The sequence below is a fragment of the Sylvia atricapilla genome, chromosome 4, assembly GCF_009819655.1.
Source record: "Sylvia atricapilla isolate bSylAtr1 chromosome 4, bSylAtr1.pri, whole genome shotgun sequence".
Taxonomy (NCBI): domain Eukaryota; kingdom Metazoa; phylum Chordata; class Aves; order Passeriformes; family Sylviidae; genus Sylvia; species Sylvia atricapilla.
The window spans coordinates 28,176,585-28,194,874 of NC_089143.1; the positions used below are offsets into that span (position 1 = coordinate 28,176,585).

Sequence of the window (18,290 nt, forward strand, 5' to 3'; positions counted from 1 at the left end):
ACATAAAGCAAACAACAAGTTAAGAGTCAACCAGCCACACACAGAAATCATCTCTGGAAAACAGAAATCACATTCGTCTACCCAGATGGTTAAACTGGGCTGGATGCACAGGAGGCTTGGAGTGCCACAGCAAACAGGTACAAACCACTCCTGCTGCTCTCCTGACTGGGGGATGAATGGAGTGTCAGGGACAGAACTTTCTTTGCCCAGGCATTTAGGCAGTGGGTCTCCTACATGCCCCTCTCCTCAGCATGCAGAAAGGTGCAAGGCATGTGCCTGCACCATGCTGCTCCTTTGTAGCTCCACCTGACAGCCGGGAAAAAAAAAAGGGACATATGTGACCGGGAATCAACCGTTACTTTATTTGCATGTTTGCCCACAGCTGAAAGGAAGGGGAGAGCTTTAGGATCCTTTCCCCTGACTTCTGCTTATGCTAAAATTTTGAGAATGGAGAGCAAAATAAAAAATTGCATATTATTAAAAGGAGGCATATTCATGTTAGTTTGTGCTTGGGTGGAACTGAGTGTTGTATAAAAGGGACTTCAATAACTGGAGCAGTCAGTCCTCACTGTGTTGAGCTGACTGTTAAAATGGAGAAACAGATATGATTGTTTGCTGTTTAAGGGTTTTTCCCCCTGAAGAAAGGAGAAAAGTATTTACTTGTGAACAAAGCTGGGAATTGGAAGGGGAAGACTCTTCCCATCAGTCCAGTGCAGCAGAGCAGGAGCTGGGTTGGTTTGCACAAGTAGCCACAACTCAAAAACCGAGTTTTAGTTCCCAGCACTGATTTTAGCTATACAGAAATAAGTTGCTTGTGGTTGAACACCTTGCCCAGAACCACTTCTCTGTTGGCCCAGCGGAAAGAGAGGCAAGTGGCTGCTGCTCCTGGCCTGTGCTACCAGCCAGCATAGACTGGCTCTGTGTGTTCTGTGCCCCCATATGTGGAGTGTCCTCCCGAGCCCCGGGGCAGCAGCAGGGACTTCAAGGAGTTCTTGCCAGGCTCTTGCCGCCTTCTAAGAATTAATAGAAAGACAACAAGGATTCCACCTGGAAAGAAAGGAATGGTTGTTATTCACAGGTGGGAAGATAAAGTGTCAGGTGATGTTTGCACCAAGGCTTCTCAACTCAGGTATTCTCTTCTGCTAAAATAAGGGTTTTTTTTCTCCTGTATACTCTGTCCCTCTCCAAAATGAGGGGGAAAAAAGGTTCCACTAGCGATAGCAACACTCAGCTTCAGCAGTTCAGCTTAACTCTGGAAGCTGCAAGGAATAACAAGTTTTACTGAAGTAATTCAGTAACTTGCTCTCCCATTTACTCTCTGTTCTCTCTTCCCCACTCGGCATCTTATTCACTGCAGACCCCACCAAAAGGATCTTGTTGAGAAATTAGTTTGCTCTGTGCAGCACTCACACTGAAGCACAAGAAGTAACTAATGTAGATTAACTCTGAGTCTAGACTGAGATCAGGGCTGTCAGGAAAAATTACTTTTGCATTGGGCATAGACATGGAAGTAATTGGCAAATCTCACATACTGCGACATTCTGTTCGTTTGTTTCTGGCAGAAGCATCATCAGAGAAAATTGATCTGAACAGAAGAGCACAAATCTGTCGCTGTGATGCAATATGGCCAGACAAATCCGCCCAAATTTCGGTTGTGTGAGCCGACAGTCTCATGGTAAACACTTGATCTGTGAGCCCAGCCGTGAAATACTCACGGGTTCGTGCGTGGGCTGTTTCCTTTCCCTCTCTTTGCAGCAAGCTCTGGGAGAGGCAGGAATGCTGTTCCCTGACCCTCGGGCTTGTTTATCACAAATGCTGGTTAATGGGCCATTGTCCCTCTCTGGGCAGTCTTTTCATATACTTCAGTTTAATCTACTTTTTCAAATTAATACTCGCTTCAGATGGCATCTGTTTTGGCAGATTTTTGGAAAAGAGCCTGGCATGAGGGGATAGGGGTCAGTGGAGGAGCTTTCTCATGGCTCCAAGCCACAGCTCCTGAGAACAACCCTCATCTGCTCCCACCAGGCATTCCAGCCCCATGGAGGACAGCAGTCAGAGGGGGCTGCTGGAGCTCCTGCAGACCCTGCTGTCCTTGTCTCCTCCCTACCTCCGTGGAGTCCCCTCAGCTGCTGAGGGACAAGTGTGGTGAGAATGCTGCTTTCTTGTTGGAGAAGCAGCTTTGCTGTGTGTCTTGTTCACTGTGGGGAGTAACAGGTGTTTAATCTCTCCTCTCCTTTGAACAGCAGTGAGCCAAGTGGAGAATGGGTCTTCAGGAAGTACATAAAATACACTTGAAACACAGACACTGAATACGAGTCTTGTTGGATATTCTTTATCCTCCGATGGCTTACTCATCTCTAGGACTTGGCTCTTTTGACACAAGATTTCAACTCTGGTAGTGTAAGTGGCACTTAGGGATTTCTCTTCATCTCTCTGGGTACAGGAGACAGATTCCTCCTCCCAGCTTCCTCATCTGCCCTTTTTGTAACTCACAGCAGTAATAGTTGCTCATTTTCACCATAACTCTCTAATTAAATCTCCCCCCAACTTTGATTAAAAACAAGAGAACTCCATTTTTTCCTTTCCTAAGACTAAAAATCCATATTCATTGTTTTGGAATGATTATTCATGGTGCAGCTTCCCAGTCGAAAAGCTCATGCACTCATTAGCTTGCCCTACTGAGTTAATTTACAGCAGGTGGCATCTGAAGGGATGCTCCCCACACTCAGCAGGTCCTGACTGTTGGGTACAAGGTACATTTGGCATCAATACAACCAACATTTTATGAGCCAGCAGCTCCCCATCCCGCTGGATGCTGTGGCATGGAACGCTTTCAGGAAACAAAGTCTCATACCAAAAGGAAATTATCCTTTTTCCTACTTTTGTGCAGCCAAGGAATCCCTATTTGAGGGTCCACACACACCCCTGCTTCCCAGGGACAAACAAGAAGCGTTCAGCACTGTGCCACCTTCCTTCAGAGCAAGGGAAAGGACTGTCACTGGTAATGAAAGCAGCCAGAAGGACTCTCATTAGAAACCCAGCTTTCCAGAAACACAAAATACACCCCTCTCCCGAGAATGCTTGGTTTAACATACAGCTGCAGAGGGGTGCCTGGTTTTACCAGAGGACAGAGAGGAGCCAGACTCACCTGCTGAGAAGGTGGCCAGGACAATGACCGTGGCAGGGGTCAGCTGGCAGGAGTCCCCTGCCTTGTACAGGAAGAGCTCCATGCAGTAGGTGGGCTCCACGCTGCCCCTGGGGCAGAAGGCATCAGGAGGGCACTTGACTGGGCTCACATCTGGGCTCTGCCCAAAAGAAGAAGTAACTCAGCACCAACAAACTGCAGAAGGCAACCAGGGCAAAGGGAGGTAACATTTTAGCATTGCAGGGGGAAAAAACCAAATAAAGGAATGAACCTGCCATCATTAAATTCACCCTTGTCTGCCCCTGCAGTGTTAGAGTGTGGGGGAGAGCAGGTGTCATTACACAGCAAGTCCATACTCAAACCCCCTCATTAATGCACACACCATCCCGTCATGGCCCAGTCAGAGCAGGCAGTTCCAGGCACAAAGCCACACTCCTGGAGTCATAATTTTAATCATCTCCCTGCATCAGAGCCCTGTCTATGTTTAAGAGAAAGGAAGCTCAGACCACAAAAAAAAAAAAAAAAACAACAAAACCAAAAAGTGTTAATTGAAATGTGTTTAGGTTGTCATGGGGACAGCTCTGGTTAAGGCAGGCTGCCTCCAGCTGATGGGGACTCACAGGGCAGTAGTGGTTTTCTGGGCACGGGTCACAGCTCTCCTTGCCCCGCTGTAATTGGTACTCTCCTGTCCTGCAGGCCTTGCATCTGTTGTCGCTGGGGCCTTTCAATGTACCTAAATAGCAAATAAGCACAGTATTAAGGCCTGAGACTAAACCCCAGGACCTTTGCAATTGCATATGGATGAATCAGCTTTCAAAACCACAGGGAGAAAAAGCATTAAGTGCTCATGTGCATAACAAAAGCTGAACCTGGACTTTGGTCCTGGTTCGATGGCAAAGGGTCAGAACAGAACAAACAGGGACAGAGGGACTGAAGAATATTTGGGGTCAGACCTTGGCAAACAGAGTAGTGTGAGAAGGAGTACGTGGGAGAGGGTTTAGTAGTGAGCTCTGGCTTTAATGCAGAGGGAAGATGGGAGCTGGAGGTCAGCAGTGTTTCATCCTCTCCAATTCTGGATTCAAACACCTTTTCCAGCTCTTTGAAACTTGCTGAGCAGACTTCAAAGCACAGCTCAGTTTCTCAAGCTTTGTGGGAGAGACAGGTCACAGAAGTTCCAAAGTCTCAAAGTGGTAAAATGCTTTCCTGCATGTTTAAAATGCAACTTGGCTATGAGAGGTTGCTGTGTCCAGACTGGAGGCTGACCACTGCCATGGGGGTGGCCGGAGTGCTCTGCCTGAGCTCTGCCCAGCCCTGCTGCAGCCTGCTGTTGTTTCAGACAGCACAGGAAGGAGCATGGCGACGTCCCACACATCCCCTCCCCGTGTCCCTTTGCCCCAGGCTGTTGCTGCAGAAAGGCCATCCATCTCTGAGAGCAAGGCCATGCTTCCCTCAGCAAAGCCACCACCACCGACAAAGACACTTTTTGCTGGAACTGTTACCCAGTTGTAGACTTGAGCTCCCTGGCATGCCAGAGACCAGCACACCTCCAAACCATTAACCAGCCTGTTCCCAGCCAGGCACAGCCCCCTCTCCTGCCGCAGTTACCTGGTGGGCAGGGCTCGCACTCCTCCGATGCCTCCCGGGGAGCCTCCTGCCCCGCAGCGCAGGACAGACAGGCCGAGCAGCTGGTGGTGCTGGGAGGGGAGAGGAGACAGGACACGCTGTAGGATGAGCACTTCCAAGACCAGCCCACCAAAGCCAGCTCTTACAAACTGGAGTCTCCAGGGTCAACCACGCCAACCAAGAACCTTTTTGTGGGTGTCTGTCTCCAGCGCAGTTTCCCACACAGAATCAAAGAATGGTCTGGGTTGGAAGGTACCTTAAAGATCATCTCATTACAACCCCCATGCCATGGTTAGGGACATTTGACCAGGTTGCTTGAAGCCCCCTCCTACAGTTGAAATGGCAGGTGACTTGTCTTTGGGCACTACACTGGTGGTTCCAGCTCAGTGGCCAAAAGAAACACCCCCTCCCTGTCCACCTGAGATCCTGCACCCCAGGAGACTCCTTACTTGCAAAATGATCCTGGCTGGCAAGGCAGACAAAAAGCTGCATTTTGCTTGGAGCTAAAATAGCCTGAAAAACAGAAGAATGAGGCTTCAGGATCCTGCCTCTGCATCTCTGCTCCACATTCTTGTGTATCTGCTCATGTCCATTTTACCAACCAAACAACCCCCCCCCCGCAACATGCTTCAGGTGGCATTTCAGGGGTTAATGTAGGATATTTTGGATTATATTTGCTCCAAAAGAGCAAAGAAAGTTCCCTGCTGCCCTCTGCCATGTTGAGGGATGCATGGAGGGCTCCAGCAGATTCCTCTGGTGTCACATCTCACATCACTCAAAACCCCACCACCGAGAGAGAGAAACCTGTCACCCTTCCCAGCACCACAGGCTGAACTGGAATGAAGCTGGAATAGGTGATCCCAGTGACAACTCCCAGGTTAATTATCTGGAGAAGAATCTCTGGTCAGCAAAAACCTCTCTGGTCACCCCAGCTTCCAGGCCTTCCCCCACTCCAAGAAGTCTGGGGTGCATCTTCTGCCCTGCAAAAGGAAGGACACAAGACCTACCAGCCAAGATGTCCCTGCTGGTGAAGAGCCTCCCTCCCTGCACCATGAGGACCAGGATGGGCAGGAGGACATGTACAGACCCTTCCCAAGGCAAAAAACGGAGTGAAGTGCCCTGAAGTGCCCAGGGGCCAGCAGGACCCAACTTGTGAGTCCCACCACACCAACAGGAAAGCTGAGAGAGCAGCACTTGGGAATTCAGGTGGGTTTGGAGGTGCCTGATGATGCACAACATGGTCACTGCCCACATGGAACAGAGTTAAGGATGGTGGGGGTAAGATCTGCCTCACACCTAGATTTGCACCAGACAGCAGAGGCTGCAGCAGAGCAGGATAAAACCAAACCCACCCCCCATCTCCCTGCAATGAAAAGGGAGCTTTTTACATTTATACTTGCAGGATTTAGGGGCCACCCCCACAGACTCCCCTGTTGTCTAACACAGTGTTCAAATCTGCTGAGTAAAGGGAGTGACAGACCCCATTGCTGTCACCAGTCAGATTTTGTTCTTCCCAAACTCAGCAAGTGACAGCCAAGGTTTAGGTACAGCCCAGCAGCTCAGTGGGTGGATTTTCAAAGGAACACTTGTGTATGTTCAAGCAGGACCCCATTTTGGGTGCAGAGGAGCTGCTGCACTGCATGTGTTAATTAGGGTTTTGCATAAGTAAGTGCTGTTCTGTTCTGCACATGCTGTTAACCCCGTCTGCAAACACATTGTACCAGGCTTGAGTGGCACTGGCCAGGTGCAAAGCAGCTCCTTTTTAAAACCCCAGTTTCAAGTGGAAAATAAGGGGAGTATTACACTTAATATTCAGACTGCAGAAGACTGCCTAAATGAAAACAAAGATGGTTTAGACACATTTTTGCTGTCAGAAATAGAGAATATTTTATTTTCCTGACAACGATCTCCCCTTCTGCTAAAACTGAATTTCATAAAACTTTTTTCCTGACTTTCATTGCAGAGTTAGCATTAACTTGTTGCAAAAACAAGCATGGCTGAGATCTGCTCTTTTCATTTTAATAAGAACAGAATAGGGAAGAGATCTGCTGGGCTATTTTTAGCCTGTTTACTCTTCAGTGCTTTTAAGTTACCTGGCAATTGCATCTGGGAAAAAGCATCATGTTATGAAAATGTATCTGGGTTGAACACAGACCAAAGCCTACCTCGCTCACAGGCTCTGCAGGCTGCAGCCCCAGACTCATTAGCAAAATGTCCTGGTGGGCAGGGAAGACACATGGTGCTCCTTGAGAAGCTGGAAGGGAAGGGGGCAGAGTGGAACACAATTTTAGGTCACCCAAGCCTCTATCCACTTGGAGAAGAAAGAGAGGACAGAATATGAAACTGACTAGTCTAGAAATAGAGCAATTATGAAAAAGGAGTTCAGGAGAAGAACATCAGTTTGAACTCACCTGAATGTTAAAGGTCCACTAAAAAACTGAGATTTTCTGCATTATTCACATTAAAGATGCCCTGTGCCTGGCAATATGGAAAGGGACCATCTGAATTGAAGGTCTTGAAAAATATGTTGTGGTCAGGCTTAAACCCTTCACTTAAAGTCAGACTCTTAAATCCACTCCTGAAAATGGAATAGGGAAGGTGGTTGCTGTTCAGCATCCATCAGTGATGCCAAAAGGAGTTGCTCCATTGTTGGGAACCAGGAGCTGAAAAAATGACCTAAACCACAGGCAGTGATGTGTGAGAGCCCTGACCTTAAATAGCAGTGACTGTGGGAAAAGGGAGGCAATATGCCAGACCTCCAGGAGGAGGAAAATGAGGCAAAGGCAGGGAAAGAGGAAGCTTTTACATTCATCACTAGCACAGCCAAATCCCCCTCAACAAGTATGTGGGTATGGGAATTTGATAACGTACTCAGAGGTGCTTCGGAGGAAAACAAGAACAAGCTCTTTAATTCCTTCAGAAACTGCAAGGCTGCATGAGACTTGCACGAACCAAAACCCCCAAACCAACTGGAAACAGCAAATGCTTTGCTGAAAACCAACCAATGCAGGGCCTGCACCAGCCAGAGCTGCTCACAGCTGTGGGGAGGCCAAATTCTCCAAACACCACAGAAATGTTAAATGGTCCCATCGAAGCCCTGAGGCCCAGGCAGCCATCAGGAGATGGCCATGCGCACACTGCACCCCCAGGTCCCCTCCAGAGCTCCCCACTTTTGGTCCCTGCTCTGGCACACAGCAACCCAGCACTGCTGCCTCTCTCTGGTCCCTGGCCCTCTCCCACATCCCAGCAGCAGCAGCTCTGGAGGCCCTGGAGACTGCTCCTGACTGGTTTTTAAAGCAATTTAGGAGTATCTTTTTAAGGCGGGTCCTCACAGCACAAACTGCGAGGGGGGAGCACAGAGTGGAGCACAGAGGAAGATCCTGCTGGCACCTCAAACTCAAGGGGCTGTTGCAAACAAACTGCACAGTCAGGTCACCCTTCCTACAGCCAGATTTTGTTGCCGTTCCTCAGGACTGATCCAAATGGAGCTGCTCTGCAATGGACAGTATCCTGGGACGCTCTTGCCTACCCTCCTGTCCTTGCCACCACACAAAGGACACAGCTCACTGTTTGCAGACATGGATACAGCAAGAGAAAGTCCAATGAAAGTGGAGAGAGCAGCACATGCACACGTCCCTGCAGCCAGAGGACACTTGTACAGCATCCCTGGATGAGGCAGCCTGGTGGAATTGCAAGACTCCACCTGGGCTCCTGGCTGGGATGTCTTGTCAGCTTTTCCACACTCTATCAGCTGAGGGTATTGCTTTGGATGCCAGCGACTCAGATGTAAGGAGATGCCTTGGGGGCAAGAAAACAGGGATTGAAATTGGGCAAAGCAGGGAGATGGAGCCTGTTGGTTGGACACATCCTAGAGAAAGGCTGAGGAGATGGAATCCACACCTCACTCCCAAGTGTCTCCCCACCATAAAACAACATGTTCCCTTAATGTAGACAAAAGGCATGCGGGTAAAAAAGGGAAGCCCACAGAGGGACAGCACAAGGATATCCACACCAAGGTTTCCTAATGAGGAGAATTCAGCCTCTGAGAAACAACCCTGGCAGTACTTTTCCTACAGCCCAAACGAAGAGGTTTTTCTGGCTGGCAAGTGTTTTGTGGTGGATGATCCAGTCCCCAGGCCCAGGGGCTCAGTCACTCACCTGGTGAAATACCCCTGTGGGCAGGGCAGGCAGGATGGTTGCCCACTTTGGGGCTGGTAGTGGCCTGGTGGGCAGGGGCTGCAGGCACTGGGGTCTGTGCACGAGCCCCCTGCACAGCATGAGCAGCTCAGGGTGCCTAAATTGGAACAAAAAGTCAGGATCAGGATTGCAATACTTGACTGAAACCCCTGTGTCTGCCAGGACAGGTCACTGCCACAAAGACAGAAGCTTTGGGATGCAGTTCCTCTGGCAAAGCACCCATAGATGCTGCTGTCAACTGGAAGCAAGCTGCAGAACAGCCAAAAGGTGATCTAAGGAGTCAGGATCGCAAGTAATTAAGCTGATGACTTTTTCTTTCTTTAATTTGAGGGACCAGGAAAATTTTCCTTGTTTTCCCCCCATCACACACATACCAAAAAACCAACCAACCAAACAACAACAAAAAAACCCCCTAACAAACAAAAATAATAAAAAAATCAATATATTTCTTTAGATTACTGATAATTTAAGCTTGTATTAAGAAGAACTGTTGAGTAAAGCCCCAGAGTAGACGATCTGCCTTAAGCAGCAAAGCTTTTCTTTGAGCACAGGTACCATGGCATTCCCAGCAGGCAAGTTCTACCCCTCTCTGCTCCACAAAATCAAGAGGTTTTCCAGCCAGGCAGAGGAACAGGGTGAGATTTACTGCAGCTGCACCACCAACACAGGCAAGAGGAGAAGGCCCTGTCAAAGGAGACCCTGCATAAACGGGAGGTGGGAGATAACTCCTGTCCTGTGCAGATTCACCCTAAAGCATCAGAGCTGCTTTTTAAAAATGCCCTACCATGTAGGGAACAAGCAAAAAGTACATGGCTTGTAATTTGGAGAATTATTTTCTTTCTTTGAGGTGTTTTGTTGGTTTTGGTTTTTTTTTTTGTTGTTTTGTCTTTGTTTGTTGTTTTTTGTTGTTGTTGTTGTTGTTGTTGTTGTTTTGTGGGATAGGGTGGTGGTGTTTTAAATCAAAACCCAACCACATTGTAACAAATAACTTCTGGGAACGGTGATATTATGCACTGCTCTCTGCAACAGAGGGTGGTCAAATATTTTCTCAAGGCCGTGGAAGAAGGCTGTCTCTGTAGCAGAGATTCTCTTTCAAACATTCAAGACAGCTGGAAATTGACCTTGTATTTGACCCTGGACCCCAAAATTACGTTCTGACAGTAAATCAAACTGTACTTGTGTTACACTTTTTGCCACAATCCCACTACTTTGTCACCCCAGTAGGGAAGCCTCAGGAAGACCAAAACACAGCACAAGGCCAGGAAAGACCAAATCTTTTTCAGAAGGGTGAAATTAATTAACTCCCCCTCCTGCTGCCTGTCCAAACTTCCAACACAAGAACAAGTGCTGGCCTCACCTCCCCTGACAAATCCCTTTTCCCTCTAACACAGAAGCTGGGAGCAGGGTCCCTTACCTTGGTTGGGGACAGTCCCTGGAGGGCAGCGGGCACAGGCTGTCACATTCACTCTGCTGCAGTTGGAGGGCTGGGGGGTGCTGAGGAGTGGGGCTGAGGACGTGAGTCCAGGGGATGTGGTCACTCCTGGAGGGGACGCTGGGGCACTGCTGGGTGTGCCTGTCAGTGCTGTAGATGCCTGAGAGGCAGCCCTGCTGCTAGAGGTGGGGATAGACCCTGTGGTGGCCAGAGTCTGGGCAGCGGTTTTTGTGCTTGGATCAGCAGATGGAGCTGCTGTGGATGCAGCAGGGTTTGCAGTGGTTTGGGTCAGTCCAGCTGAGAGTGTTGCAGGAGCAGTTGGGGGAGCAGAGGCCACAGCAGTGGTTGCACTGGAAGGTGCTGGGGTTGATGCAACTGGGACCTCCGTGCTGGTTGCACTGGAAGGTGCAGTGGTTGATACAAGTGGGACCTCAGTGCTGGCTGCATTGAGAAGTGCTGGGGTTGATGCAATGGGAACCTCAGTGCTGGTTGTCTGGCCTAAAGCAATACCTAAGAGAAGAAAAAACATAATTAGTGGCCAAATTATTGTTCTCCCTTTAATGGCGGCTTCTCATTTAGGTCTTTATCAACTGTTTAAACCACATGTCCTTGTTTGACGTCCAGAAATTCCCCTCTGCTGTGTTCCACTACAGAGCAAGGATCTGAGGCAGCATCTGAGCATGTCTGACACATGAGAGACTTACAAGGAAATAAATTAGTGGGTCCATGAGGCCACAAATAAGTAGATGCCAGTGGCCAGGAGGTCTGACTCACGGGTGTGAGAATTGCCTGAAAGAGTCAGTTCTGTTACCTCCTTGAGACTGTTTATGCTGAGATCTCATGACAATCTGATTTAAGATGTTGTCAAGTAGCTGACTGCTTTATCCCATCACCCTTAAACAGTTCAGCCAAGAAAAGACATGGACTCAGGAGTGTTTTAAGCTGTTCTGGTGGTACATCCAGTAACCAGAAGGGAACCTGCAGGCCAAGACTTGCTTTAATTCTGAAATTCCTCCTCAGAGTGAGGATTGCTGAAATCTGTAGAGAAAGGAGTTATTACTGCAGCTCAGGTTGTTTTGCTATGGTGTATGTTGGACTGGAACATCATCTGCTGATAGAAGACATCCCTTGGCACAGGCATGGGTAATGTCCTCCAGTTTCTAACATAGGAGAGACCCATGAAACTGGGCATGGAAAGCAGCAGATTATTGTTAATTTAGCAGTGTGGTTCTGAGCAAAGAGAGAAAGGCAAAACCAAAACAGGCAGCTCCTACCACAGCAGCTGTGCCACCAGCTGTGTTCAGGAACTCAGGGCAAGGATTTACTCAGTAATTTCTGCAACTTCTGAAAACACCCAACTTTATACAGCAGCAGTAAGCAACTGGAGCTGACACTGAAGGACGGACATAAATGCTCTCCCAAGCAGCACACACCTGCTAAGCCTCACTGGCAATCCATGCTCAGTAGCATGGAAAACACAAGGACTCCTATGAAACTGGTTTATTGTTTTCAAGGAGGTCAAAGAGTGCAGCTGACACCCAACAGTGGGATGTAGGTGAGGAAGGACATGGGCAGGGTGATACTATGGGTGACAGCACAAGCTGTCAGGTGGCAGACCCACATCCCTGCAGGCTTTTCCCCAGCCCTGATTCACCCCCAGCCTTTAATTTCTCTCTCAATTTTGTACCCACCATGCAAGGCCAGGCACTGTAGGCACCAGTGCTCAGCACTACCATGGTATGAACATCAAAATGCAGACCAAGCTGATGGCAGCTCCAGTTAAAGTTCTCACCAGGATCAGCAGAGTGGATAAAAGAGTCTTTATAAGGCTGTGATCACAAGGAGACAGTTTGCTGGGAGCGCTCCCTCCTGTTGTTGACTGCCTGCTTTGTGCCAAAACTTATCTTGGTATAACTACAGAGTAAAGCAGATGAGTACCCAGCCATCTGGGCTACTGCTCAGGTTTCAAAGAATTTACAGGATAGTCTGAGTTGGAAGGGACCCAGAGGATCATGGACTCCAACCCTTGGGTGAATGGCCCATATATGGATCAAAACCACAACTTTGGCATTATTAGCACTGTGCCAGTAATGTCCAGCTCCAACCAAACTAAATCTCATTTTCTTGCTGTAGCCCTAAAACAGAGACACCAAAACTAACAGCTATCATTTTGTAACATGCTGGTTTGCTCAAATCCAAGGGACAGAGGTGCCAGCATCGGTCCAAGGCAGGAAGAGCAGCTCCACAGTGCCCACACAGGACACTGCTACTGTGGCCACACCTCCACCCAGAACCAAGATGCACAATTCCCCTCATCTGACTCCCCTGCCTTAGGGGTTGAAGCCAGTCTGCTTGTTTTTCCTCACCTCTGGAAACAAACTGAGTCAGTTCTGAGATCCATTAAACTAATCCTAACTTAAACACTAGCACTAAGGTAAGGGCACTGTCAAGTTCCCAGGCAAAACCTTCCAGGACCTCTGAGATCAAAGTCTGATCACTCACAGCTCCCTCCTGTCCCCAACAGCTCAACTCTGCCAGCCAGAGACACTGCAAAGGTTTCAACAACTTGGACTGCCCACAGCCAGATGAATTCTGTTTTGGTTTTTTTTTTTTAATTGAAAATGTTTCAATGGTTGGTTGGTTTTAATGTTAATGGTGGTGCTCTTAAGAGGAACTTTTTTAGAATGGAAAGTAGTTTCCCACAACATGTTATCAAAAGTAATAGAGCTGTTTGCAAAACTTCAGTGGCCATCCATAACCTTTGGTAGCCAGTACGTCTTAAAAATTTAAACAACTTCTGGAGAAAAAAAGAAGTCAGCAGCCTGGAAAAAATAGTTTTGATCACTAGTAAAGTGTTTATGTATTTTACCAGTTATAGTTAGTCACAGGTACGAAAAACCAGTACTCAAACAACCTCAGCTTCATCAGACAAACCATTTTCTCTCGTGCACTTACACTGTCTATGTCATGGAACAGCGATTTTGCTTTCTAGAGCCTTTTTTTTTTTTTTTAAATGAGTGCTGTGAATCACCCAAATCATCTCCAGAGGAACTTGAAGGATGAGTTACTTTGCGTGTGATGCCTTGGTATGAGCCAGAGCCTTGGGGATGTCAGGGAAGGATAGAGAGCTACCAACAGGTCTCCTGCTCCTTGGGGTTTAAGATAAAGCCTCTGCAAATCCTCAATATACAGAATAATACAGCCCTATTTATCCTTTTTATCTTTTCTTCTTGTAAAAGCAATTTTTTGTATTTATCCCACGCATCCCACTTCCAATACTGCCTGTGTTTCAACCCTTCCTTCCTTCCCTGCCTTCCCCCAGCCCACGCAGTGAAGCCCAGGGCTCCCACAGTCCCGTTAAGGCTTACCCACCTCTGTGCCCTGACAGTGAAGAGAAACCCTGTGTCGGGAGGACTTACCTGTTAAACACACCACGGTCAAGCTCCAGAGCACAGGACAGGGCCAGGCACTCATTTTTCCCTGAGGAGTAACACAGCCTGTCAAGAGGCGAGATCAGCAGCTAATGCCCTCACCCAGCTGCTCATTCTCCTCCACTTTTGTGCCCAATTTTGTCACCTGACTGATCATGCGGCTCAGTCAAGTCAACCTCTCCCCAACAAAGGGGGGTTTATATTCGGAGACTGCAGCAGGTCTTGAGACGACACGGCCTCCTCAGAGCAGAGCACACACCGGGCACCCACAGGAGCAGATCTCCCCTCACAGAGCGGCAGAAATCCGGGCGAAGCGAGCGCTCTGGAGGAAGTGATGGGCTCCCGGGGAGGAAGGGGCAGAGCAGCATGGGAACCCAGCCTGGCTGTGGGCCAGCCCCCCGTGACCTGATCAGGTGAGAGGATTTCATTTTTTAGACACACGAGATTTCCTGAGAGAAGAGAAACAAGAAAAACAACCCCAGAAGAGTTCCCATTTTAACTGAGGCTAACCATGCTGTAACCAGAACACAGCTTCTGGTGAGCACAGAGCTTTCCCAACCAGCATTTCACTCTCCCTCCCGTTGCTCCCACGGTGCATTAAGTTGTTACCAGGATCAAGCTCACGATTTTGAGGTGAGAGCATTAAGTTTAGTGAGGCCCCACCCCATCTTCCATGTGTTCCAGTGTCTGTACTGCCTGCTGGGGCACTTGACAACACACATGTCCCCATGTTTTCCTTACCTTACAGCCCTGCTTTGAAAGATCCCCCATTTCCCTCTGCCCCCACTGTTCAGCAATCACCATTTCCAAGCCCCCACTGTGAGAGGATTTCCTTTAGCATTCAGCTGAATGCCACATCTCACATGTCATATCTCTGCCCAAATTGAGGGGACAGAGGGCTGCTCATACAGGACTGTGAATGCTCCACATGCAGCCCCCACAGCTGCACATTCAGTGGGATCAGGCACTGTCATGCACTGCTCATGTCCCTTGTGCTCCAGGACCCAACATGATGAGCCAAAACTAGCCTGCTCTAACACAAACCCTCAGGCTTTCCTCTCAGTGGCCCAGGTGGGGTCAGTTTGGGGCACAGGACACTTTCTTGTCCTCCTGTCGCTGGCAGTGACAGTCTGCCTAACTACCCTGCTTCATGGTAGCTGCACAGAGACAGGGCAGCACTCTGCACTCTGGTATCACCAGTTTGGGTGGGTGCAGGTCAGACTGTGACCAGCTATCCTCCAGCACCATCAGATAGAACCTTAACCTGAACTGATGACTGCCAAAGTGATCACAAGCAAGACAAGAGGCTCAAGGGCTCGGCCCTGGCAGCCCCTCACAGAGAGTGCCAGTGGCTCTGATCAAGGCAGGGGTGGGTACAGGGCTGCCCCTTCCCTGCAGGCAGGAGAGCTCTCAGCGTGACATTGCTCTGCTTGACTTGACAGGTTTTACCAGTCTCTGCACAGGATGTTTGATCTCAGTCTGTGTAAAGAACCTGTTCCACCCAGACCTGTGTAGGGCCATCCACTCTCCAGTGAGCTGAGCTTCTGCAGTGAGGGATAACTTCTGCAGGAGCAGCACTTGCAGGACGGAGCAGCTCTGTGCACTCGTAAAACACTGCCAGCAATTACCCAGTGAGATTTATCCTGCTCACTCCCAGAACCAAGTCACACATGAGCACTCCGTACACACTGTAAAAGTAGTTCATAACTGGATGCGGCAGCACTTTCAGAGCGAGTTTCAGCCCAGCACATAGAAGAGAAAGGGAAATTGTGCATTAAAGCCCTTCCTGTGCCCTCGGAGCCCAGGTGAGAGATGAGATAGGCTGCTTTCCTCCCAACTGTTTTAACAACTGGGCAAGCTGGAAATACACTTCTGATGGGGAAAATTTAATGACACTTCAGGGCAGAAGAGTACAAACAGACAAATTCATAAACTCCTGACCTGCCTCCATTGAGATTAAATGCTTTTGCTAGTTGGTTCACAGAGAATAAAAAGCAGTGTCATGGTTTATCAAAAGTGATGCCCTAGGCTGGCACAGGGCCCTATTCTTGTCAGCTCTGTTGCTCTTCCACAGTTGGCAGACTTCGTGTACCCAGACAAACTAGACAGTACCCTCCACCCTCAGAGCTTACAGGGCAGAGACAGGAGCAATGACACTTCTCCCAAGAGCACAGCAATCCTGTTAAAACACTCCAGCAGTTTGTGCCAACTTCCTGGCCTTGCCCAGCCTGGAAAGGACAGCTCTTGTCCAAGGCTACCCTGATCCATCTAAGCTGAGCAAGCAAAGGATATGCCATTAGAGGTTTCATCTGCTGAGAGCAGACTTGGATTTCTGAGCTTCCCAGGCTTTACAAACCCTAGGATCACCACAAGCCTCTGCATTAACTGCCTGCAAGTTACCTGGGTGTTAGATATCCAAGTGCTCTTACACGGAGAGCAACCTGCTTAGTAAGAAACACCAAGCAGGAAGGCTTTCTTGAACACCAGCCTTCTTCACAGTGTCACATGTGACCTGCCACTGCCTCAGCTTTTGTCACCTGGAATGTAAATGCTGTGGGGGTGAAGATCCCCAGGTGAAGTCCTGCAGTGGGGATAGCGCTAAGGAGAGGAATGCATGAGCTGCCAGCAGACTGTCACATCCATCAGCCTGAAAATGGTGGGTCACCAGGTGACTCTTTAAGGTCAGGAAGGTATTAACTACAAGCAGAGGAGAGCAGTTATCTGGCTTGAAAGGTAAATATAATCTCATTTCAAGCCCCCTGTCATGAATAGGGACACATTCCATTAGACCAGGTTGCTTCAAGACTGATCCAACCTGACCTTGAACACTTCCAGGGATGGGGCAGCCACAGCTTCTCTGGGCAACCAATGCCAGTGCCTCCCTCACCATCCCCAGAGTTAAGATTTATTTTTCCCATAATAACTAATCTAATCCTGTACCCTTTCAGTTCAAAGCCATTGCCCCTTGTCCTATTCACCACATGTCCTTGTTTCCCTCCCCAGTGCTCTTAAAGCCCCTGTGATAGCAGAAGGTGCTGTAAGTCTCCTTTTATCCTTGTATTCTTAGGCTCTTTCCATGGTTATCCGCCACTCCACTGCACTGTTGTTGTCCTAGGCTTAACAGACACCTGCTGGAGTGGCAAATGGCTGTCATGCTCCAAGGTTAGGCAAGGTGCTGCAAAGCTGTCCTGTTCCCACAACTCTAGGGAAAGTGGTGCTGCTTGGTGTGCTGTATCCAGCTACTGCACACGACTGTGGTCCTTTAGCAGTGCTGCTGACCCTCACCCTGCTGCTGAGCTAGAAACTGGGGGTGGGCTGAGCTGCTGCTGTGGCTGGGAAAGAGCAACATACTCAAGCAAACTGCAAGCTGGATTTCTGACAGGGGCTTTTTCTTGGAAAAGACTTTTCTTCAAGCAATATAGGTTGTGATTTGTACCCAAACTTGGGTGTGTGTAGAAGAGGTGCCAGCTGCAGGTATCACTTGCTCCTCTGCAGACAGAAAAGCAGAAGCACCCCCTGACCTCCCAGGGATGCAGTACCTCACAGGCTGTGTTCGGAAGCAACAGCGAATCCAGACCCCTCTTCAGGGCAGGGTTATTCCAAGGTATATCCACTTGACTCCCATAAAACAGGACAGGTATCCAGGCTTTATTAGGACGCAGGTCTAACAACCAGTCAAACAGCTTTGTGCCCAAGAGGGGACCAAGACACTCCTACAGAAGTGAGAAAAAAAAAAAAAAAAAAAGCACCACCACTGTTCCCGAAGGAACAGGCAGGGTGGTTTTGTGCTCTGGATGGCGAAATCCCTTTGTGAGCGAACGGCCACGCGATGGCACCACAGCGCTGGGCAGGGGACACCAAAACCACCTCACCCAAACACAGTCTTTGGGAGCCGCTCTTCCCAAAGCGCGCCAGAAACCTCCGGCAGCAGTGGCTGTTGAGGAGGTGGAATAACTAAACCCTCAAAAGGGAGCTGGAGGAATTTAAGTTAAAAGAAAAAAATTAAAAGTTATTACAGTCACTTTGAAACAAAAACCTCACATCTCTTATTTTTTAAAAAAATGTGTTTCTTCTGTGCCTGTGTTTAGGAAGAATAATAAAAAAAGAGTAGAGCTTGCCAAAGGAAAGGTGGTGTACTGCAGCAGGGATCTGATGGTTTAGTCAACCATAATCATATACAGAGGCTAGAAGTTTATTTTCTCATAAGCAGCACAGAACATTTAATTCTTGTTTAGTCCCCCCATAAGTTAAAAAGGTCATCTTAAATGGGCCAGTGTGCCTTGGGTGTCAGCTCTAAGGATGGAGGTCAAACCCAGCTGGTGCTTTAGGCAAAACAAGTGCAGGGGGTGTTGCCTGTGCTGTTCATGCCTGCAGCATTTGGGGCAGGGGAGGAAGGAAACGCCTGAGGCACAGCCTGAGGTCCCCCTTGCCAACAGCTCTGATCAATGCAGATGACAAAATT

The 18,290-nt window shown here is 48.7% G+C and overlaps 1 protein-coding gene across 1 annotated transcript; it reads right to left on the reverse strand.

Annotated features, from left to right (window-relative positions):
• Positions 1–338: 338 nt before the first annotated feature.
• Positions 339–14,282, reverse strand: LOC136360260 (uncharacterized). The gene is made up of 9 exons (XM_066317367.1): positions 13,817–14,282; positions 10,380–10,907; positions 8,927–9,062; positions 6,934–7,022; positions 5,218–5,281; positions 4,751–4,839; positions 3,766–3,878; positions 3,149–3,305; positions 339–1,047 (listed from the first exon to the last, which is right to left on the reverse strand). Exons 1-9 carry the CDS (start codon positions 13,869–13,871, stop codon positions 896–898), a joined length of 1,383 nt encoding a protein of 460 aa, XP_066173464.1. The 5' UTR covers positions 13,872–14,282; the 3' UTR covers positions 339–895.
• Between the last annotated feature and the right edge of the window lie 4,008 nt (positions 14,283–18,290).

Bases quoted from the DNA above. Each gene is read 5' to 3' on its own strand.
- LOC136360260 (XM_066317367.1), bottom strand. From the start codon at position 13,871: ATGAGTGCCTGGCCCTGTCCTGTGCTCTGGAGCTTGACCGTGGTGTGT. The intron at 10,908-13,816 runs GTAAGTCCTCCC...TTCTTCTCTTAG, and splicing joins GACCGTGGTGTGTTTAACAG to GTATTGCTTTAGGCCAGACA. The intron at 3,879-4,750 runs GTAACTGCGGCA...TTTGCTATTTAG, and splicing joins GTGCGAGCCCTGCCCACCAG to GTACATTGAAAGGCCCCAGC.